The sequence below is a fragment of the Mustela erminea genome, chromosome 5 (genome assembly GCF_009829155.1).
Source record: "Mustela erminea isolate mMusErm1 chromosome 5, mMusErm1.Pri, whole genome shotgun sequence".
Lineage (NCBI taxonomy): Eukaryota > Metazoa > Chordata > Mammalia > Carnivora > Mustelidae > Mustela > Mustela erminea.
The window spans coordinates 99,080,401-99,104,596 of NC_045618.1; the positions used below are offsets into that span (position 1 = coordinate 99,080,401).

General features: G+C 35.4%; 1 protein-coding gene across 4 annotated transcripts in view; it reads right to left on the reverse strand.

Annotated features, from left to right (window-relative positions):
• Positions 1–7: 7 nt before the first annotated feature.
• SOS2 (SOS Ras/Rho guanine nucleotide exchange factor 2) overlaps positions 8–24,196 on the reverse strand; it is an 80,288-nt gene continuing 56,099 nt past the window's right edge. For 2 of the 4 annotated variants that reach the window (XM_032344177.1, XM_032344176.1), the window contains 9 exons: positions 20,897–21,016; positions 20,566–20,728; positions 16,887–17,004; positions 15,693–15,865; positions 12,411–12,527; positions 10,995–11,256; positions 10,413–10,454; positions 2,593–2,702; positions 8–1,733 (listed from right to left, as the gene is read on the reverse strand). In XM_032344177.1, coding sequence (XP_032200068.1) covers positions 1,224–1,733; positions 2,593–2,702; positions 10,413–10,454; positions 10,995–11,256; positions 12,411–12,527; positions 15,693–15,865; positions 16,887–17,004; positions 20,566–20,728; positions 20,897–21,016 — 1,615 coding nt within the window. In that variant the 3' untranslated portion in view covers positions 8–1,223. Of the gene's footprint in view, positions 1,734–2,592; positions 2,703–10,412; positions 10,455–10,994; positions 11,257–12,410; positions 12,528–15,692; positions 15,866–16,886; positions 17,005–20,565; positions 20,729–20,896; positions 21,017–24,196 lie in introns of those variants that run through there. The other 2 variants (XM_032344178.1, XM_032344179.1) reach the window with 2 other exon arrangements.

The window sequence follows — 24,196 nt, forward strand, 5'->3', positions numbered from 1 at the left end:
AAAAGTCTTTTAAAAATTAAGACTGGGGTGATTTATTAATCTTGTTAAGAACTCTGATACAAAGCACAGTAAAAGGCCACAGACCAGTAAATAAACAAGGTGGCTTCTGGCTACTTTACAACTGCTGCTACAGCACTATCAGCAAAACACGCTTTTTCATCACTTTGAACCCAGGAGTCCAAATGGCAAATAAAACTTTTACTCACTTCTCTGAATAAAAAGTTTAATAAAGCTTTAAGTATGTTTGTTTGCTGATTTAAATGTTACCAATCTAAAAAAAAAAATTTTTTTTTTAATTTTAGTTTACATGAGATTTATAGAGAAAGTTGCTAGGTTTTGAGGGCAAGGCAGTTGGTTCCTAGGCCATAAGAAAGTTTCCTCTGAATTTCTGAATTAGTAAAGTAGCAGATTGTAGTACAGGCCTGGAGTCACTTAAATTTACATAGGCTATTAGCATTATTTTTAAATATACATTATAAACAAAACTGTACATACATGGCATATTAATTTTGTTTTCCAAAACAATAGGCAACTCATTAGAGCTAAAGACATCATAGTCTGCAAAAACAAAAGGCACATCTGAATGAGATACATGCCCTTTTTCCCTCTATGATTGGTTAGGTAGTCTGTATGCATTTTGACAAAATAATAAACATTTACAGTGCATTCTATTATTTTCATTCTATTTTCCGTTTTTTGTCTTCAGCAGCAAATTCTGGCATTTAAGACATGGCATTAAAGAGTTTAAGAACAGTGGGTGTTTTTCACAATTCTCCTAAATGTAAAAACTTGAAGATGGTCAAAGAGTTTTAAAAATCAGTAATACCATACACCCCCTATATTTGTGTAAATTCATTGCCTTAAAAAGGCATCTATTACCCAAATTTGAAAAATTCCACAAATGCACTATCCCCTTTCAGTGCAATCAATGTCACTTTAAACCGTATTTTAGCAGAGTCTACAGTGCAAATATAAATTCTTTATACTGGCCTTTTGGCAGCACTGAGGATCCAAGACAAGGCAATGCTACTGATCACCTGAGGATAATGATAAAGGACTTTTGTATTTTTATTTTTCCAATATTTAAAAGCTTATTTGATCAGTAGCATTTTTGTAAGAGCATTATTTGTAAAAAGTACTAAAATACTATGACCTTTTTGAATAAATTAAAAAAAACCCTTTACAAATACCATTCCAGTGTCAATGACTACATATGGCTAAGGTCATTGAGGAGTTTCCGCATTTTCTAGCAAAGGCAGTCTGTATGACGGAGGGTGCGAAAGCTCCCGTTTATAAGTCTTTGGTGGCAGTTTTGGTAGGTGAGGGCTTGAATTCTGCCTTGGTGGAACAGGAGGAGCTTGAGGATGAGCAAGGTTGTTGTGACTAGAACTGAGCATGTAGCATCGACGTGGTACTCTCGGAGAGGGTGTGCTGGGAGGAGTATTTGGCGAATTTGGACAGGTACTAACGTCTCTGAACCAGTCTGGATCTCTGTGAAGATGTCCTAGTGGAGGTGGCTGAAGATTAAACGGACAGTTTATGAAGTGTTCTGGAGGCCGAAGGGGAACTGGTGGAGGGGTATCAGGAAGAGGATCTCTTGGCGGTGGTGGAGGTGGACTATGCAGAGGTCCATCAAATGTACCAGTAGGAGCAGGAACTCTGGGTTTTACCTTTGGAGGAGGAGGCTGTCTTGGTGGAATAGCAGGGGGGTCATCATCAGATTTCGTATTTCCCTCAAAAAAAAAAAAAAAAAATTAACTCACACCTCCATTCTCCTGAAAAATCTGTTAAGCTTTAAAATACTGAAAAATTCTTGTTTAGTTATATCCAAGAGCTCAAAATAGGTTAATCTGATTTAATGATCAGATTCATGAGTAAAATACTCCCCATTTAATTTGGTGCCTAGTTTAATATTTTTATATATAAGATATTTTAATTGAAATCTTAGAACATAAAGCCTCAGGTTATCTTGCTTTATACTCCTTTCAAAAATTTACACACTTTAACTATAATAGGCAAGTGAGTGAAAGGAATACATAGCTTTGTACACATTAAAGGACATGATGTCAAGGGAACTCAATGTCCAGCTTCTGCTTTCTGGCCATCTACTTCAACTTTCCCCAGTGAGGCTTACTGTGGTGGTTCTCAAAGTGTGATCCAGGGAACAGCAGCATCAGTACTAGTAGGGAACTTGCTTAAAAAATGCAGATTCCTGGGTCCCACCCTAGACCTACTGAATGGGAACTCTACAATCTGGTTTTAACAAGCCTCCCAGGGAATTCTGATGCAGCCTAAAGTTTGCAAAGTACTGGTTTAAAGTTTGAAGAATGCTTTGAATACTAAAGTTTTTCCCCTTTCTACCAGAAAGGAAACTTATGAGTATCTGTGAATCTGCCCAGCCTCTTTTTAGAAAAAAATATTAACGAGAAATGAGCAGTTGAAGTATTTTTCAAGAAAAAAAAAAGTGTTTAAAAATCATAAAGGGTAGCCAAATTATAATTGACAGACTATTATAAGAATAAGAATTATTTTAAAGATTCACAACTTGGAATAAGTTGAATAAGTTAAGGCAAACCTAAGTCTGTTGACTACCTTGGAATTTGAAGCATCATGATCAAACTTTTTTCGAGGAGGAAGAGGTGGAGGAATCAGTGGCTCTTCACTTAGCTTGTGTAAACTACCACATGAACTGAAGAAAGACTCTGAGGGTAAAAAAGATTAGTTTAACCACAATTCACAGTGCAAATCATAAGATTTTATTTCAATCTGTTATCACCTCTGCTATAGCAAATGTCAGACTGTACTGTAGTTAACTGTTGGTTTACCTATACTCTCCACTGAACTGTAAGCTTTTTGAGGGCAGTGTGTATTTATTTTTGTATCCCTAGCACTAGCACAGTCGTATTGCCTGGCATATGGCAGATATTATAGCTACATGAAAACATACAATTTAAATAAGATTCATAGTGAGATTCTGTTTCCTGAAAAACCTTTTTAAATCTAAAACACAAAAAGCAAACAAATATATATAAACTGTAGTAACTTCCAGAGAAATATCATACATAATCAGAGACCCTGTGTTTTGTTTTGTTTTGTTTTAAGATTTATTTATTTGTCAGAGAGAGAGAGAGAGAGAGAGAGATAGCGAGCACAGGCAGAGGCAGAGGGAGAAGCAGGCTCCCTGCCGAGCAAGGAGCTCGATGTGGGACTTTATTCCAGGACGCTGGGATTATAATCTGAGCTGAAGGCAGCTGCTTAACCAACTGAGCCACCCAGGCTATAACCTATAGTTACGGACCAATTCTACTTGTTGACCAACACTTGTAATAAAAGCAGTAACCATGTCTTGTTTATCATTATATTAAGACTGGGTTCACAGAAACTAGTTGGGAAAGCTGATGAGTTTAATTTTAAACACATGGAGTGTGAACTCCTTATGTGATATCTAAGTAAAAATGTCAATCTTATTACTCCATGTGAAAGACTGCTGTCCCAATCTTGTGCCTCTGCAGTCACTTCATGGGTCCTGTCAGCTCAAGTATGCCGATGGGATGTCAGCGGATGGTGTGTGGGTCTAGACTGAGCACTATCTGCTGTAGATATATTCCTTTTGCCTGACCAGCATCTTTTGCCCTTTCAGAGCAAACTACTCTTGGTGACAGTGATTCTATCCCATATGGCTTAATCAGCCAGTTTGGCCCAGTGCACCCCAACTCCAGTCAGACAAATACCAAGTGATGGTGAGGATGTGAAGAAAAGGGAACCCTCATATAGTGTTGTTGGGAATGTAAATTGGGGCACCCACTGTGGAAAACAATATGGAGTTTCTTCAAAAAATCAAATATAGGAATACCATATGATCTTGTAAATCCCACTACTTCAAGCACTGGTGAGAAAGGTCTAATTTTCATTCTTCTTCTTCTTTTTTTTTTTTTTTTTTTTGGTCTAACCTACATTCTAAAAGGTCCTGGCTGCTATCCTGAAAACAGACTATGGGGAAGACGAGAAGTTAGGCTGCTACTAAAATAAACCAGGTAAGAAATATGGTGGCTTGGAGCAAGGTGACAGCAGTAGAGATAGTGAGAAATAGATTCTGGATATATTTTGAGGGTAAACAAGATTTGGTGATGAATCACATTTGGGGTATGAGAAAAAGAGAGAAGTAAAAGAGAACTCTAATATTTTAAGCCTAAGCAATTGAATGCAGTTTAGAACTGGGATGAGGAGGCAGTGGGAAGAACAACTTTGGAGGGGATGAAAACAAGCGCAGTTTTGGAGAAGTTAAGTTTGAGATTCCTGTTCAGTATCTAAATGGAGATGTCGAATAGGCCACTGAGTATATGGGTCAAAAGGTCAAGAGAGAGGTCCTAGGTAGAGAAAAAAGTTGGGGAATTACCATTATACAGGTAATATAAGATTCAATGGGTCAACCAAGTGAGTGAGAAGAGGTCCAGGGCCTGAATCTTGCTGACTTCCAATATTTATAGGTTGGGAATATGAAGAAAAATAAGCAAGAGAGACTAAGGAGCTGAAAGTATAGTTAGAAAAACCAAGAGTGGGATGAACAAACATGATCTTCATTTATGTGACTTCTTCCCCATATTGGTCTTTTATATAAATAAAGGCAGAGGCTTGGTCTTTTTTTTGTTTGCCACTGAATCTATAGTACCTACCAGGGTAGCTGGTACAAAGTAAGTATTCAATTTCCTATTTAATAAGACCAAAGGGTGTGAACATTTTTATGGTTTGACATGTTGTTTACAGATTCTTTCCAAAAGGGGTCATACTAATATACCAACTTACAAGAGATAAGTAATGTCTGAGAATAACTTTTAACATAGGCTTGCTCATACTTTGATGTGAATCGTGTATTCATGTCCATTGTTAATGGAGTCTTGCTGTTTCTCCGACTGTTATGCGAGCATTTTTCAAACATACTATGTTCTTTTTTTTTCAGGATTTGTTTTAAAAGAGTAAGAATTTTATGCAATTATTCTCAACATTTTCATTAAATTTCAAAATGAAATTTTCCTTATCATATGGAAAATGTATTTAACTGCCATCCAAAATAATGTCTAGAACTCCTACTTCTAAAATTGCTTGGTGTTATAGGTTGAACTGTGTCTCCCCGAAAGATACGCTGAAGTGCTAACCCCAGTACCTGTCAAGGTGACTTTACTTAGAAAGAAAGACTTTATTTAGAAAAAGTCTTTACAGATATATAATCATGTTAGGATGAAAATGGGCCCTAATCCAGTATGATAGAGGTCTTTAGAAGGAGAGAAGACGGGACAAAGAAACACACAGAAGGAAGATGGTCATCTGACAACAGAGGTAGAGATTGAAATGATGCATCCATAAACCAAAGGAGGTCAAAGATTGTCAGCGAAGGCCAGAAGCTAGAAGAGGCAAAGAAAGATTCTCTCTTACATGTTACAGAAGGAGCAAGTCCCTGCCAACACCTTGATTTGGGGCCTTACAGCCTCCAGAATTGTGCTTTTTAAACCACTCAGTCTGGAGTACTTTGTTAGAGCAGCACTAGAAAAAAATAATATATATAGTAAAAACATTTCCACCACAGAACAACAAGGAAAGTAAGAAACAAACTTCAGTTAAGCCAGGAAACACTGAACCCAGAAGCTTCAATACGAAAAGGTGAACTACAAATTATGTAAAGGAGACAAATGGAGAAGATGAAACCCAAATGTCTACAGTTAGTGATACTGACAAACAGTTCTTAATGTGCCCCCACAGAATGAAAGGAGGGATCAGGAGTTAAAGGCACTTGGTATAATGGAAGACATGGGCATGAAAACAGAAGACTTGATTAAATCTTTATAAGGAGTAATTAAAACCCTGTGGGAGACTGGAAGTTTTATTTTCTGGTGAATCTAAACATCAGACTGGGGCCACTAGACTGTGCTGAAAACACAGATTTTCATAATAAATGTTCACACCACCCGGGCAGAAGATTCAAACAACTTTCTTTGGAAAAGTTAACAGTCCTATAAAAGAGGCCTCATAGATTCTGATATTTGGGGATTTCCTAAGTAAAAAACTTTTCATTATTCTATTACTCTAAAGTGAAACCTACATGCCAACAAGCTCTGCCCATGGATACAGCATTTCTTATCAGTTTATACTGCCTCGCTCTAAAATATGGGAAGCTAAGGATACCAGACAAGAAAGGAAAAATTCTGATATGAAAGACAAGAGACAAAACTAATAGATGCAACTCAGAAAGGAAATAAAAACAGAAACAATTTTTTTTCAAAACCACTATTATATCCTATGGGAGATAAGAGAGTGAATCCACGAAACCAGAATAACAGGATGGTATAAAAATGGTATGAACAGAAGAAACTAGAACGAATTTTTTGGAAATTCAAAATCATGATAGATGGAGGAAAAAAAAAAAAAGAATTAGAAGAGGACGTGAGGAATCTTGCAGAAAACAGAACAAGAAAATAAAGAGATGGACAAAAGACAAAACTGGAGGCTCAAACCAGGATATATGATATAGAAAAGGAACTCAAAAAGCAAGTCAGAGAATATGTTTGGGAGGAAATTATTAATAAAACAATATAAGGAACATTTTCTAGAAATCAAAGACATGAATCTCTTAATTTAAAGGGCTAAATAGGGTGCCTGGGTGGCTCAGTTGGTTAAGCGACTGCCTTTGGCTCAGGTCATGATCCTGGAATCCCGGGATCAAGCCCCACACTGGGCTCCCTACTCAGCAGGGAGTCTGCTTCTCCCACTGAACTCTCTCCTCTCATGCTCTCTCTCTCTCTCAAATAAGTAAATAAAATCTTTAAAGGGCTAAATAAGTAGACAGAAAAGTGAAAGGAAAAAAATGACTCATACTAAAGCAGATAATTGCAAATACATAGATCATCAGTAATAAAGAGAAGATTCTGAAACTTTCTTGAATATACTATGGCAGAGACTTCTAACTATCCCTCAGTCTATCTACCCTTTTCTTCCTTTTAGTAATAGGATCCCTGTATTATAGCAAGACAAAAGGCTGCCTAGCTACAGACAACATCTCTCAGCCTCCCTTGTAGCTGAAGTTTTGTCCAATGGAATGAGAGCAGGAGTAATGTGAGCAAGTCCCACATCATGTTTTTCTTATCTTTTTTTTTTTTTTTTTAAGATTTTCATTTATTTGAGGGGTGCCTGGGTGGCTCAGTGGGTTGAGCCTCTGCCTTTGGCTCGGGTCATGGTCCCAGGTCCTGGGATCGAGCCCCACATCGGGCTCTCTGCTCCACGGAGAGTCTGTTTACTCCTCTCTCTCTCTGCCTGCCTCTCTGCCCACTTGTGATCTCTGTCAAATAAATAAATAAATAAATATTTAAAAAAAAAAAAGATTTTCATTTATTTGAGAAAAAGAGAGAGAGAGAGCAAGCACAAGCAGGGGGAGGGTCAGAGGGAGAGGGAGCAGCAACCTCCCCCCTGAGCAGGAAGCCTGACTTGGGGCTTGACCCCAGACCGATATCATGACCTGTGTAGAAGACAGATGCCCAACCAGCTGAGCCACCAAGGTGTCCCGCAGATTTTTTCTAATAAAACCCATTGACCTTCACCTTCCTGCTGGCTGGAAAATGGTAACAAGTGAAGCAGATGCTCAAAACTCAAGAGACAGAAGCCCCATTTTGAGATTCTTGAATTGCCCTGCTAGCTTGTGAAACAGAGGTGGCTACTTGCTCTGGCTATTGTGAGAAACAGAATTCTATTTCATTTAAGGTTCTGTATTTTGGGGTCCCTTTGGTACAGCAAGTATACTCTAGTTTTAAAAAAGGAATTGAAACTACAAGGTCAGTGACAGAGGATTTCTGTTTTGTTCACTGCCATATTTCTTGTACCTAGAATACTGCCTGCACATATGAGACATTTAAAAACTATGCATGAACAATTTATGAGTGAATGACACTGGACTTCTAAACAGCAAGTATGAAAGCAAGAAGACCATAGGAAAATACTTTCAAAATTCTTAGTGAAAAGGATTTATAATTCTATACCCCATCAAACTATTAACAATTAAATACATTAAATACATTTTCAGAAATACAAAAGTTTTAAAACTTTTATATGTTTATCCTTTCTCACGTAGCTACTGGAGAATGTGCCTCTACCAAAATAAGGGAGATATCAAGAAAGGAGACAAGGAGTACAAAAAAACAAGGATCCAAACACAGGAAAGAAGTGAAAGATTTTGGGGCGCCTGGGTGGCTCAGTGGGTTAATGCCTCTGCCTTCAGCTCAGGTCATGGTCCCAGGGTCCTGGGATCGAGTCCTGCATCAGGCTCTCTGCTCCATGGGGAGCCTGCTTCCTCCTCTCTCTCTGCCTGCCTCTCTGCCTACTTGTGATCTCTGTCAAATAAATAAATTAAAAATCTTAATTTAAAAAAAAAAAAAAAAAGGGCACCTGGGTGGCTCAGAGGGTTAAGCCTCTGCCTTCAGCTCCGGTCATGATCTCAGGGTACTGGGATCGAGTCCCGCATCGGGCTCTCTGCTCAGCAGGGAACCTGCTTCCTCCTCTCTCTCTCTGCCTGCCTCTCTACCTGCTTGTGGTCTCTGTCTGTCAAATAAATAAATAAAATCTTTTTTTTTTTAAGATTTTATTTATTTATTTGACAGAGAGAAATCACAAGTAGTCAGAGAGGCAGGCAGAGAGAGAGAGAGGGAAGCAGGCTCCCTGCTGAGCAGAGAGCCCGATGCGGGACTCGATCCCAGTACCCTGAGATCATGACCGGAGCTGAAGGCAGCGGCTTAACCCACTGAGCCACCCAGGCGCCCCTAAATAAAATCTTTAAAAAAAAAAAAAAAAAAGAAGTGAAAGATTTCTAGGATGACAACAAAAAAAATTCTAGGATGACAGCTGGTTGAGAGGCCAAGAGAGCAACCAGTCTAAACTGGAGCAGAACCACAGGGCACCAGGAAGGAAGTTTCCAAGTTAAACAGCAAAACAAAAATCCTGACAACCGTCCTGAGTGGTCTGACCTTATGGAAAACTGCTGAGAAAGGGTGTGAGAAGACTGAGCAATAGATGTTTGAAAAACCAACCAACAAACAAAAACACCTAAGCATTAAAGACTTTCTCATTAACTTCATAAAACAGAGCTGTACAAGAAAGGAAACATAATCATAGTATACGCTACCTGACTTAATAGTGAGTAATATTTTCCCAAAATGTGACAAGTATATTAGGCAGAATAAAGGGCAGAATTCTCATCTACTGTAATAGCAAATCAGTAAAAACTGTCTAAAATTAATGATTCAAAAGAGAGAAAAGTACACAAACACCATTTAAAAATGTGTAAGTGTCACTGGGGAACAAGAAAAGATGTGGGGAGACATGGGGTAGGGAACTGTTATCAATTTCATTTTCACTGTTTAGTACTATTAGCCTTTTAAACTGTATGCATATATCACTTTGATAAAAATTTAAATATTAAAATACAGAATTATAAACATTTAAAAGACTAACCTTACTTTTCTCATTTGACAGGAACTCTCATGTTACTACCTAAATTATATACACTTTAATGTGATAGAAGCAAAAGTCATCCAGATTGGGGGAATTATTCCTGAAGCTTCTCTGTACCTTTCTGGGTGGTGGTGGTGGTGGTGGTGGTGGTGGTGGTGGTGGTGATAACTGTTGTTTTTAAAGATTTTACTTAATTATTTGAGAGAGTGAGAAAGAGAGCGCACAAGCCGGGGAGTGCGTTGGCGGGGGAAGGGAGAGAAAGAAACAGACTCCTAGCTGAGCAGGGAGCCCGACACTTGGCTTGTTCCCAGGACCCCAAGATCATGATCTGAGCAGCAGAAGGCAGACGTTTAACAAACTGAGCTACCCAGGTGCCCCTGGGTTGTTTTAAACAAATGATTGCAGAAAGAATGGTGACAGCATTTATGTCATATATTATGAAATAAATGAGAATGGCAGAATAGTGTTTTATTAAAATAACTGCCTTAAGTAAGATCATGTGAAGAAACAAGTGATCAAGGGCTGTCTGGGAACCTGATAAACATTTAAGTATATAATCCACACGGGAAAATGAGTTGGGATGGGAAAGAGGAGAGGCAACTGATATGAAATCACTGTTGATTATGTGCCAATCTCTATGCTGGGTGTGCGACATCGTTATCTCATTTGATCCTTAACAGGGTTGGAGATGCTAAGTAATTTGTTCAAGGTCACACAACCCCTAGATCATTGATAGGTTGTAAACTGATGAAAACTATAGTAAAGTTTACATAGTATTCAGTTGTAAGCAAGTAACACAATTTATTTATAAGAATTTCATTCATTTTTTAAAAAAATTTTAATGTTGCTAAAACCCAAATACTCATATACAGATTTAATCAACTTGATTAATTTCATTAGAATTGACTCAAATTCTTACTTACTTGAATGTGGCAAGAGGACTGGAGCAAAAATGCTATTGCTGCCTATTGGAATGAGAAAAATTAATTTGAAAAGAAAGGTGGTATGTAAGGTTTTACTTTTAAAATATTTTTGCATAAAATAACAAATGTAGTAACACAGAGAGTACAGAATTTTATCATTCTCTATTGACATGTTAGTTTTAAAAGAAATGAACCCAGAATGCTACCTTTGTAGAGGGAATGTTTTTCCTTTCTTAGCATAAGTAGTTCCCTCTCTATCACAGTCTCTTTTTAAATTTCCTTCATGAAACGTATCTGCTTGTTTTCTTACTCTGTCGCTCCCTTTAGAGCAATAATATGGGGCCCAATAGGTACTAAACAAATCTTTGTTTAATGATACATTAGAAAATAAGATGCATAAATAATGCACAAATGATGCTTTTAATCCCTTGTGTTAATCATTATTTCTACATTTAAATGCCATTTTCCACACTAATATCTACATTTAATTAAAGGAATCTACAGTTTAATTAAAATGATGAGAAGAATTATCTGAAACATTAAGATTCCTTTTTTATCAAATGGTTTACATCAAATACATACCACAGGAACTATTGAGATCCACATCTAAAAACACACTAAGGTCTGAAGAAGCAGATACTGGTGGAGTAGAGGGTGTATTTGGAGAGGTTGGTGCTGACACAGTTGATTCAAGATCAGTTTCAGCAATCCGACTAAAGCTCATTTTACATGGTTCTCTTTCTAATGGTGTTGGATGACCTCGTAAAGTGCCTGAGGTAGAGCCATGTCGGCCTGTATTAGGCCGTATTCCAGGAGATTTTAAAGAGAAAGTTGATTTCCTAGGCTACAAAAAGCAAACATAACTACCATTACTAATTTGCATGGATTTCATTTTTATGGTTTAACACTACCTTATTAATTCTTAGCATACAGTTAAGAGAGTACAATAAAATCTCAATCTGCAAGCATGTCGGGGATTTGACTGGCTTAATACAAGTAAACACCTTTTCATACTGCAGAAATAAAATTCTTGAAAAATCTGTGTGAAAACTTGTTCCTCCCCAAACTCTTGAACCTGAACTTCTTCAAATCACTGGTATCAATTTTACATACATTTACCATGGACATAATATATACAACATATTACGTTAGGTACATCAAGGGGAAAAAAAAAAAAAACCCACAATATTACTTTCAAGTTTTTGGAGAAAACTGCTCTCATTGTCTCCCACCCTCCACTTCCGTACCTCTTTTTAAAATCTCACAGCGGTAACCAAATGAAAAAACATGGAACTCAGATTCAGATAACTTGAGGTAAAATCTCCAGGGTGCTAATATCTAGCTTTGCAGCCTTAAAAGAGTTATTTAACAACCCTGAGCCTCAGTTTTTGTTTGTAAAATGAGAATAAGATCTATGTCATAAAAATGTTGTGGAGATGAGGTAACATCTTGCTGCTTGACTCGAAGTAGGTATTATAAGCGTTCGAATTCCTCCACATCTTGCTTTCTGTTCAACTACTTAAAACTGGTCTTCCCCTACCTCTGCTGCCACTGCAAACCCAAGAATAACTAGAAACTGTAGTAGCAAATTTTAGCATGAACATTCCAGTGGTGACCATGGACTACGGTGCTCTAATGACAGTAGTCATGGACAGTCAGGGTAAAAGAACCATGAGACACTTGTTTACTCCTTTTTCCAGGTCTTTTCATTTCCTGGTCATTTATAGCTCTCACTTTCTCACAACTTTCCACCTTATACTAGGAAGGCTTAAAAACTGACAGATAAAGAAGTGCTATAAAGGATAAACCAGATTTAACCAAAAGGCTATAACACTGCCTCCCACAGTATATATTGCTTTAGAAATAGTATAGTACTGCAAAACAAAGGACTGAAAAATAGCTATTCAAATAAATTAGAATTTTAATGGTAATAGGTTACTAAACATTGAAGATAATATTGTTTTAAAAAATTTTTTCCCAAAAATGTAATGAACTTACAAATCGAGGTGGCTGTTTGCAATTTCGGGGTTCAATTTCTAGTGACTTGTTGAACAAATAATCTGTAAACTCCTTTTCAGAAGCACTTCCCATGGGGTTAAGGTTTTCAAAGAATCTCTGGAATTAGACAAATTTCCGTAAGTACATGTTTTAGATCTTATTGGAACATGTATTTCAGCAGCTTAAAACAACAACAAAAAAAATCAGTAAATTAAGAGATCATAATGTCTGAGAGTTCACAAGAATTGCTGATTCCAATCTCTCTACTTTCAAATGAAGTTGTACACTTTCTACGGGAGTTGTATATTTTGTCTTCATTTTCTATTAAGGAGATGGACAGATTTTCATTTATTACCATCTTAATGGCTCAGTATCCCACAGTTAACATTTTTCCTACTCATTGTAACAAAGTAATTATCACCAGTAAGCTATCAAAAGTGTTTAGAACAGAATTATAGTTATAATTCACAATGAGACTTTTTTAAAAAAAGATTTTATTTTTAAGTAATCACTACACCCAATGTGGGGCTCGAACTTACAACCCTAAAATCAAAAGTCACATGCTCCATCAACTGAGCCAGCCACATGCTCCAGAATGACATTTTTTTTTTAAAGATTTTATTTATTTATTTGTCAGAGAGAAAGAGAGAGAGAGAGAGCACACAAGCAGGCAGAGAGGCAGGCAGAGGCTGAGAGAGAAGCAGGCTCCCTGTTGAGCAAGGAGCCTATGTGGGACTCAATCCCAAGACCCCAGGATCATTGAGCCGAAGGCAGCAGCTTAACCCACTGAGCCACCCAGGTGTTCCCAGAAAGACACTTTTTTTTTTTTTTTTAAGATTTTAATTTATTTGACAGAGAGACAGATCACAAGTAGGCAGAGAGAGAGAGAGAGGGAAGCAGGCTCCCCGCTGAGCAGAGAGCCTGATGCGGGGCTCAATCCCAGAACCCCAGGATCATGACCTGAGCCGAAGACAGAGGTTTTAACCTACTGAGCCACCCAGGCGCCCCCAGAATGACACTTTTGATAATCAGAAAAAAAAGAGACAAGATGGATTAAGTTCTATTCAAAAGTGATTTCAAGAACAATTATAAATTTATTTGTGCTAACCTCTAGTAAAATAATCTTTCTGTCTTTATGGAAAAAAATTTTTTCTAACCTTATATTTGAGTTTTTAGATAGAAAATTTAGATGCTTTATCAAAGAGTAAAAAGAAATATAAATAGTAATCTCACCAACCAGAGATCTATTAACATTTCACTCTTAGAATATTGTTCCAGTGTTATTATATATATATTATATATATATAATATCCACTAATATTCCAGTGCATATGAATATATGCATGTATATGTATCTTCATTTTCTGGGTTTATTTTGCAATACTGGAACCATACCAGTTATCTTTAACCTTTTTTTAGTTGATAACTCAGTATTTTTCCATGTGGTTTACTTATTTTATAAGTACAAACTTAAGCTCTATAGTCTTTAATCATATTGTGTTCCAGAATTTATCTCACCAATCACCACATAGGCAGTTATCTATCCACAGCAATGCTTTCTAATTCTTTGTATTACAATATGAGTAATTATTATTAGCTCCTTGTGCATAAATTTTTCTGTACATTTATGATTATTTCCTCAGAAAAATTTCTTAGAAGCAAATTACTGGATTTAACCTTATTTAACTTTGAAGTGGTTTAAGAAATACATATAAAAATAAGTACTGGGCTTTCACTTTAACAGTAGGCAAAATGAGTTTCATAATTTCTGACATAAAATTCTCCCACATTTCAGGCATTCTGCCAATGTCAAGAAAATTGAATTACTCCTTTTAACAGTATTGAAACAGCATGTTCTTATATTCAGGCTAGCCAAATTAAATCATATGAACCAAATAGTAATTTAAAGACTTCTATAAAGTTATAATAGCAGTGTTCTTGCTTTTCTCATCCTTTGCTCTATTCTTTAATACTATTTATTAGTTTAGTTAACTATGGCTTGAAAAGTAAATGCCCCCACACTCCCATAAAGCATTATTTAATGCTTTGAATGATGGGAGAAGGTCTAGAACAGATCACAAAAACCTATTAGAAGTTACTGAGATATGAATGTTACAAGTACTATTTCAAATATACCCAACTATAATTTAACATGATTTCTTGGGAAAATATATATTATAAACTTTAAGCTTCAAGAGTATATTTCTTTAGATCTATGAAATTCAATATCACAAAGGGCTGGCCCCATGATGAGGGAAGAGAATGAAATATGGGACCACCAGCAGCTTGTCACCATTTTTAGAGCTGTCTATATTTTCATAACAGTGTAGTTTAAGTCATTCTTTCTTAGGACTTTAGTGTATTTTGTTTTGAAGTAGGAACAAAGAATAGTTACCATCCCACAACTTCGGAAATTGGGAGTCATGGTGCCCATTTTCACTTAATATGCCTGACCTGCACACTAAGCCTGAAAGTTGAATACAATTTTTAATGTGACAGGTGAACTTTTTCTGATAGCTACTATGTACTGAATTTCAAATAAGTATAACAAAATAAAATTCACTTAACATAAACATAGTATCATAATCTACTATGATTTAGAAGGTATCCCACATCTTACAGTACACAGAATCAGTGTTATAAACTAGTGATCAAAATAGATTATCAATTGATAGAATGTTAAAAAAATGATTTTTTGCTAAGCATATACATCTATACATATACACAAATACATATTATATAAAACCAACCTCTTTCCCTATTTAAACCCAGTATTTTTATGAAGCAATTAATTATTTAATGTTACACTGGCACATATAAAATATGTAATATAGCTAACCAATGACAGTACTAGTAGTGGATTTTCTTTTTACTACATGGACATCAGAGAGTTTCATTCCAATTTGTCATTCATTTTTTGAAAGTATTACTTGACCAGTTGCACAAAGAAGCAATACTCTCACGAAAAAAAGTCCCTAATAATATATATTTTTAAAGATTTTATTTTTAAAAAATCTCTACACCAACATGGGGCCCAAACTTACCACCCTGAGAACAAGAGTCATACACTCTACAGACTGGTACCCCCATTCCCAGTAATATTCGTAACTGCAGACTGTTAGCACAGAATATCTAATATTTACCACTTCTATCTAGTGATAATTAACTTACTGTATTATTTTTATAGTAAAATAAGTAGCGTAAGTGTGGTTATGATATTTCTTACAGATTGCAGAGAATTTAACATGTTCTCTTTTAAAGATAAGCAAAGAAAATATTTACCCTCATTTCTGGTTCTATCCGTAAACAGTAAGGTTGATTCTGATACTGCTGAATTTCTCCCGTAATTTCAGCTACTTTCCTCCTCTTACTGAAATTGATTAAATCTTTCCCTTTCTTTTTTAAAAAATCATTATTCCCTTCTTCAGTTTTCAGAATATTTGTTAAATATATTCCTAGTAAAAAAGAGTATTTGAAGAAAAGTTATAAAATCTGTTACTTAATCAATCATTTGAAAAAAAAAAAAAAACAACTGATCTAGTGAAGTTGAAAGACATTCTATAATCCAGCAATTTTACCCCTAAAATGTTGGTAAGTCTGATGGGCTTATTAATTAATTTTACATTAGGAATTTTTTAACATTTAAAGAATTTAAAATAAAAAGAAAACTACGGCTTAGGAAAGGCTTAATTTATTCCTTAGCCTAACAGCTTAAAATAAGAGCGGATGCATTCACAAAGTCTGTGTTAAATCTGCTTTAACCATTTTAATATTTGATTATAAATATTTAATATTTGATTATAAATATTTAATGCCAATGATCTTAACTAATGATCAATAGATTAATTATAAGCCAATTCTGGTGATAAGACTATAGATTTGTAAATTCTCTGTTTTCCCCAAGCCCATAATTTAGATAGAAAAATAATTATTCCTCACTCTGGGACAGGAAGAAAGGTTTTAGCTCCTTCTTCATATGTAATTATGGATTCACTTAAATCAGTGGCTCTCAACTGGGGGCAATTTTGTCCCTTAGGGAATACTTGGGATTGTCCGGAAATATTTTTGGTTAACACAACCAGTGGGGTGTGTGTCTGTGTACACAGGCATGCATGTTTGAATGTTCAAAATTCCTAAGTGGAAATACTAATGCCCAATGTGATAGTATTAGAAGGTGGGATGCTTCGGAGGTGCTTAAATCCTGATGGTGGAGCCCTTATGAATGGAATCAGTACTCTTACAGAAAGACCCCACAGAGCTCCTTACAACAACTCTACAAAGATATAATTATCATAACCTCTGTTTTAAAGATAAGGAAACAGAGACTTCAAAGTTTTATTTATCAATATGAACAGTTAATAAAAGTAGATATGCTCAGATATAAAAATCAGAACCATCTGCCTTTAAAGGCTGGTCTCTTTTGGCTACAACAAACTACCTCAAAATGTAAATATAAATCCATGTTCAGTAACTTACCAAAAAAAGGCACACAAGGTGGATTGATTGACTTAAGTTTTACTAGGTATTTTTTAAAGTGATCTTGACTTAATTCCACAGCATCATCCAAAATTCTCCTTTTTCTTTCCTGCAATGCCTTTAAAATATATAAATTGAATATAACTTGTCTTTTTACAATTCAATCACATTTTATGAACACAGAGCTTGGAATTCTATACAATTTTGCAAATATGTGAAAAATAATTTTTTAAATTAAAGATGAGAAGTATTCCTTTCTGTACTTGCCTGAAATGATTTATCTATAAATATAAAACTTAAAAACTTCATTTTTTTTCTAATATAAATTAGAGGAGTAAGAAATAAAAAATTCTTCCTCAAGATCTTGTTAGTTATAATTCTGATTAGCCAGAATTTCAAATCATAGCTATAGGAGAAAAATATAATCTTAAAGCATTCAAATATATTTCCACTGAAAGGTCTTTTGAGGCTAAGGGTAAGGAGAAAGCTGTGGAAGGGAGAGAAAAATTGAACAAAAATTTAGTAAACCAAATAAGCAGAATCATTCCTTTTATATTTATTCTATTTTTTGTTCTAAATTAATTACTTTATTTTTAACCTAGTTAGGTGTTTACACACACACACAGACACACACATAAATCCACAGCAAACAATGCACTGGTGGAAAACTGTCTAATGTATTTCCTTTAATTTAAGGAAAAAGCAAAGGGGATTAAACCCTAACTTTTATTCAGTACTCTACAGAAGTCTTAACTAGCATGAACAAGAAAAATAAAGAAAATCAAAGAAAAACTGTCAGTATTCACAGAGGATATAATTATCTGTGGAAAAAAAAACCAATAAATCTACAAATGGAGTGCTAATGAGAGCATTTAGCATTGTTGATTGATATAAAACCAATCAGCAAAGATCAACTGCATTTCTACATATCATCAATAAAGAAAACAAGATCTTTAAAAAAATTCTAATATAAATCTAACAAAAGAGGTATGAGCTCATCATCAAGAAAACCATAAAACTTTGTATTAAATTAATAAATAAAGGGAGAGACATACATGTTCGTGGTTTGGAAGACTCACTGTAAAATTGTCAGTGCTCCACCAACTGAACCAAAGCAATTTATAGAACCAATGCAATTCCTATCAAACTTTCAATAAATGTATGGAAGCAACTGGCTAGCCATATGGAACAAAACATGAAATTAAACTCCAACCTCACTCCATACATTTTTCAAAACTTATTTCCAGCTGGATTAAGGAATGAATGTGAAAGACAAAACATTAAGATAATAGAGAAAGACACTAAACAGCACAAATAACAGGACAAAATAAATTTGATTATAGTAAGAACTTTTGTTCATCAAAAGATAGAAAAAAAAGATGAAAAGAGAAGCTTCAATCTGGGAAGAGACATTTACAGTACATATAACTGACAAAGGATTAAAATCCACTATATAAGAGAACTCATAGAGATTCATAAGAAAAACTCAACAATGCAAAAAAACCAAAAAAAATTCTATAAGAAGAAATAAAAAAACCAATAAACATTTAAAAACAGGTTCAAGCTCATTATAAATCAGGGGTTTATAAACCAAAACCACAAGATTGGAAAATGATAAGAACTGACAATTTCAAGTGCTGGTGAGAAGGTAAAATAACTAGAACTCATACATTTCTGGTGGAAGTATAAACTGGTACAATTATTTGGGAAAACAATCTAGCATTATCTAGTAAAGCTGCAGATACCCATAACCTATTATCTAGTAGTTCTACTTCTAGGTAAATGACTTAGAGAAATTTGTGCACTAGGATATATGTAGAAAATGTTCATGGTACTATTACTGATAATAATCCTACACTGGAAACAGTCTAAATGGCCATTAACTAGTAAATAAATAAATAAATAAATTTTGGTAAGTTTATTCTTATAATATGATACAGCTATGAAAAAAAATGAATGATAGCAGTAAGAAGCAAACTGGATGAATTTTAGGAAGATAATATTGAATGAAAAAAGTGTTTGAAGAATTATATTTATATGTAATGAAGAAACACGCAAAATGAAATAGTACATTGTTTAGAGATACAAATAAGTAAAACTACAGAAAAAAAGTTGAATAATAAGGACAAAATTCAGAATGATAGTTGAAGGGGTGAGGATGGAGATGGAATGGGGAGGTGTTCTTAAACCAGGTATACAGGTGTTCTTTGTATTTTTATTCTTTTTGCCTTATACATATTTTATAAATATTGTTATGTACCCAGTATTTTAAAAAACTAAAACTTAACCTTTTAAAATAAATATACTACTTTAGAGTTTTCAAAATCTATTAAACAGATTAATATTTAGCAATATTCAACTGTTAATATCCTTCATATATAAAAAGTTCACACAAAGCAATAAAATGCAAACACTCAAATAGAAAAATACATACATGAAAGCAGCTTGCCTTTCTAATCATAAAGAAGCAATGTTAAAAAAAGTATTATCTTCTCAATGCTCATGCAATTTTAGTAACATGTTTAGGGTTTGTTCTGTTTTTATGTTACATAAAAAAGAAATCATATTATATTCATTATTCTGAAGTTTTTTTATGGCTTTTCCCCTAAAAATCATAAATATTATTTTAAGACATACATATAGATCCTATTCACTTTTTTTCTATAGCTGAACAATATTCTACACTACAGGTATAAAACAACATATTTAGTCATTCTATTTAGGGACATACTGGTTGCTTCTAGTTTTCTGCTACTCCAATTAATACTGCAGAAACAACATCTTTGTACATTAACTTTATAGTCTGGCACTTTTATTTCTGGGCCCAAGAGTATGTGTATTTTAATTTTAACATATACTTTCTGTATCCTTTGAATTTTCTATAACAAACACTAAACATATACTACTGTATAATTTTAAAAATTTTCATTTTAGAAAGACTTCTCTCCATGTTACTCCTTCTTTTGACTATATGTTGATTAATTTCTACATTTATATTTAAAATATCATTTATTTCAAACAATCAGTGTGCCACTGGAAAAATCCAATTGAAACTTTGTAACATTTAGGTAAACATTTTTTTTTTTTAAGATTTTATTTATTGGGCGCCTGGGTGGCTCAGTGGGTTAAGCCGCTGCCTTCGGCTCAGGTCATGATCTCAGGGTCCTGGGATCGAGTCCCGCATCGGGTTCTCTGCTCCGCGGGGAGCCTGCTTCCTCCTCTCTCTCTCTCTGCCTGCTTCTCTGCCTACTTGTGATCTCTCTGTGTCAAATGAATAAATAAAATCTTAAAAAAAAAAAAGATTTTATTTATTTATTTGACAGAGATCACAAGTAGGCAGAGAGGCAGGCAGAGAGTGAGGAGGAAGCAGGCTACCTGCTGAGCAGAGAGCCCGACTGGGGTGGGAGAGGGGGCTCGATCCCAGGACCCTGAGATCATGACCTGAGCAGAACGCAGAGGCTTTAACCCACTGAGCCACCCAGGTAAACATATTAAACAGAGTCAAAAGTCCCACATTCTTTGACGGATTCCAGATATACTAGTGTATATTGATATATTTAAGGGAATAAGATGATTTGTAAAGGATTTACTGAAAAAGATTGGTTGGTAGAAGCAATTTATTTTATCATCAATTGTATCTCTCCCCCAAAAAGATGAAATACTTAAGCCTAAAACTTACCTCAAAAGTATGGTCTAGTCTGTATACTGACACTGAATTCACTGCACTGACTATCTCCAATACACCATTGAAATTATTCAAATCTTGAAAAACCTGAAGAATTTCTATAATTCTACTTAGTATTGCCACCCGTTCCTCAAAATTTTCTGCTTCCACAATGCACCTAGACAAAAACAAAAAACAAAAACAAAAACAAAAAAGCATGGCTTAATAAGCAATTTCCACACCTCACGTAGAAAAGAATACATATATTTTTAGCAAGAATTTAAGCTTATAGATGACTTAATATTATAGCTGTAAAAAGTAATAAGGCAGAAAAATAAACACTTACTTTTCAAACCACAGAGTGAGATTTGTGGTATGGCGAATCATTTTTAATAAATTTGGAGAATTTATTTCTTTATCTTCTTTGGTCCATACACTCCCTACTAGTTCAGAAGGTTGGACTTTCCTGTGGAATAAAAAAATCATGCAACTTAACCTACAAAGGATTAGTATCAAAATTATTTAAAGATCTTTAAATACTCAGTAAAATAAAGACAACACAAAAGATAAATGGAGGAACACATGAACAGGTTTAAATCACAGAGGACTGGACCCAAATAGTCACATAAACACACAAAAAAATTTTGTCTCTTATTCGGGGAAAAGAACATTAAACCACAATGAAATCCCATTTTACTCCTGTCTAACAGAAGTCTAATAGTACCAAATGGGTAAAGGTGTGTAGAATCTCTCCAACACTGATATCCAAGTAAAAACTGAAACAACCACTTTGTAAAGTAATTAAGCAATATCTCATAAAACTGAAGATATACAAACTAGATCACCCCAAAAGTCTATCTAGATATATACTTAAGCTATACCAGGTTATAAGAAAATATTTGTAAGAATACTCAGTGAAGCAGTCATTATTTGCAAGACTGAAAAATCACAAATAACCTAGGCTGGATAAATTATGGAACATTCATTTAGTGGAATACCACAGTAATTAAAATAAGCAAACCAGGGGCACCTGGGTGGCTCAGTGGGTTAAACCTCTGCCTTCAGCTCAGGTCATGATCCCAGGGTCCTGGGATCAAGCCACATCGGGCTCCCTACTCAGCAGGGAGCCTGCTTCCCCCCCTCTCTGTCTGCCACTCTGCCTACCTGTGCTCTCTCTGTCAAAAAAATAAATAAAATCTTAAAAAAAAAAAAAAAGCAAACCAGAGCTATATTCATCAACTTAAATGCCAGAACAATGTAAGTGCAAAACATGCTGTAGAATGACACATAAGTATAAACTATCTTAAAACCCGCAAAACAATGCTATATATTGTTTATCAATATTATATGTGTATAAGTTATAAAGACATACATAGGAATAATAAACACCAAATACAGAAGAGTGGTTATTGGGAGAAAGAAGAACAGAATTGGGAAAAAATTAGTTGAAGGATTTCAATTGTTATCTGTAAGGCTTTTGCTGTTGATGGGACCTCATTATATAATTTTCTACATTTTTTTAAATGGCTGAATTATTCAGTAAGAAATCTGACAGAGGAGCAAGTTCAATTACTGTATATAGTAAGCCAGGATTACATAATTTAAAAAATTGGCCAGTATCCTATGGTCTTGACTATTAATTAAAAAAAAAGTTTTTAATCAGTAGATTTGAATACAAAAGGGACCTTGTTAACAGTTTTAAAAGTAAGTTTTCTTGGGCTGTTCTACAGTTAAATCAGAAATTCAGGGGCGCCTGGGTGGCTCAGTTGTTAGAGGAGTCTGCCTGCCTTCGGCTCGGGTCATGATCTGCTCACGTCCTGGGATCGAGCTCCGCATCAGGCTCTCTGCTCAGTGGGAAGCCTGCTTCTCCCTCTCCCACTCCCTCTGCTTGTGTTCCCTCTCTCACTGTGTATCTCTCTGTCAAATAAATAAAATCTTTAAAAAAAAAAAAAAAAGAAATTCAGTTTACGGTGTCAATGTTCCTCTTCTTCCATAATATACATCTCACTTAACAAAGGTATTTTCTATGTGCTGAAAGCAGGTCCACATTGACTTAAGTGGTTTCTTTTTCTGATATCCACTCCTTTAACAGTCACTCAATGAGGAAAAATGTGATTCAGTACTATTTTTTTTTTTAACTCAAGTAGCAAGTCCCTTCATTCCTACCTTTCACAATTTCCACAATATAAAAAAAAACCAACTGAACTCCAAATTACCTAAAATACAACATGACACTCTGAATTAGGTGTTTACAACTGCTGACATGTGTGCTCAATTCTGAATGGCACAGCCAAGGCAAACAAGAGGCCCAATTCTAAAGAACGGCAAATTTTGGGGCGCCTGGGTGGCTCAGTGGTTTAAGCCTCTGCCTTCAGCTCAGGTTATGATCTCAGGGTCCTGGGATCGAGTCCCACATCGGGCTCTCTGCTCAGCGGGGAGCCTGCTTCCCCCTCTCTCTCTGCCTGCCTCTCTGCCTACTTGTGATCTCTATCAAATAAATAAATAAAAATCTTAAAAAAAAAAAGAATGGCAAATTTTTTACCTCTGCTGCCTTCCTATATTTCCATTAGCACTAAACTTTGTATATTCTTACTTTTCCCCTTAAAAAAAAATGGCTGCCAATCAAGATAACTTCTTAAAGGTATTTGTATTGTAGAAAGGGCTCCTGAATGCAGAAAATTTTTTGATGAAATGACAATGGTGAGAAGTCATTTTTTGACAGGGTGGGGAGAGGTGGCTGTTACCTGCAAGGGTAGTGGTTTAAAAAAAGGTGACAGAGGACAAAGCTGATAAAGCAAGCTGAAAGGATAGAGGACTGCAGTTAGAAAGAAATGAGAGATGCTTGAATTAGTAATTTTGAAATAAGAACGATCTGGAGTGATAACAAGATTTGAAATATAACCTTAAGAGGTGTCAGATTTGGAGTGCAGAATGACACTGGAAGTCATGAAACCATGCAACTATAAAGGTTAGGTTGGGAATGGGTAATCTGCATGGATACAACGTAATGGCAGGAAATGTTTTACAAGAAAAGACAGATGATGGGATACAGATAAAAGTAAATAGTCAAGCACATTTCTTTCTTTCTTAAAGATTTTATTTATCTGGGGCACCTGGGTTGCTCAGTTATTAAGCATCTGCCTTCAGCTCAGGTCATGATCCCAGGGTCCTGGGATTGGCCCCCCCGAATTGGGCTTCCTGCATGGCGGGAGGCCTGCTTCTCCCTCTCCCACTACCCCTGCTTCTGTTCCCTCTCTTGCTATGTCTCTCTCTGTCAAATAAATAGATAAAATCTTAAAAAAAAAAAAAAGATTTTATTTATTTATTTGAGAGAGAGAGAGAGAGAGAGTGCACAGAGGCAGGGGAGGGGGAAGCAGACTCCCGACTGAGCAGGGAGCCCAACAAGGGACTCAATTCCAGGACCCTGGGATCACAACCCGAGCTGAAAGCAGATACCAAACTGAGCCGCCCTGCACCCCTAGACAAGCACATTTCCATCTAATGAGTCTCATAAATGAAAGAAAAGTTCAGAAGTTTTAGGTATGATTTATCATCACACTACTTCAGAAATAACTTTTCCTTGAAGTTACTTTGACTTCAAATAGCTGAAGTACTTAAGACTTCTTTAAAAAAAATAAAGAAATCT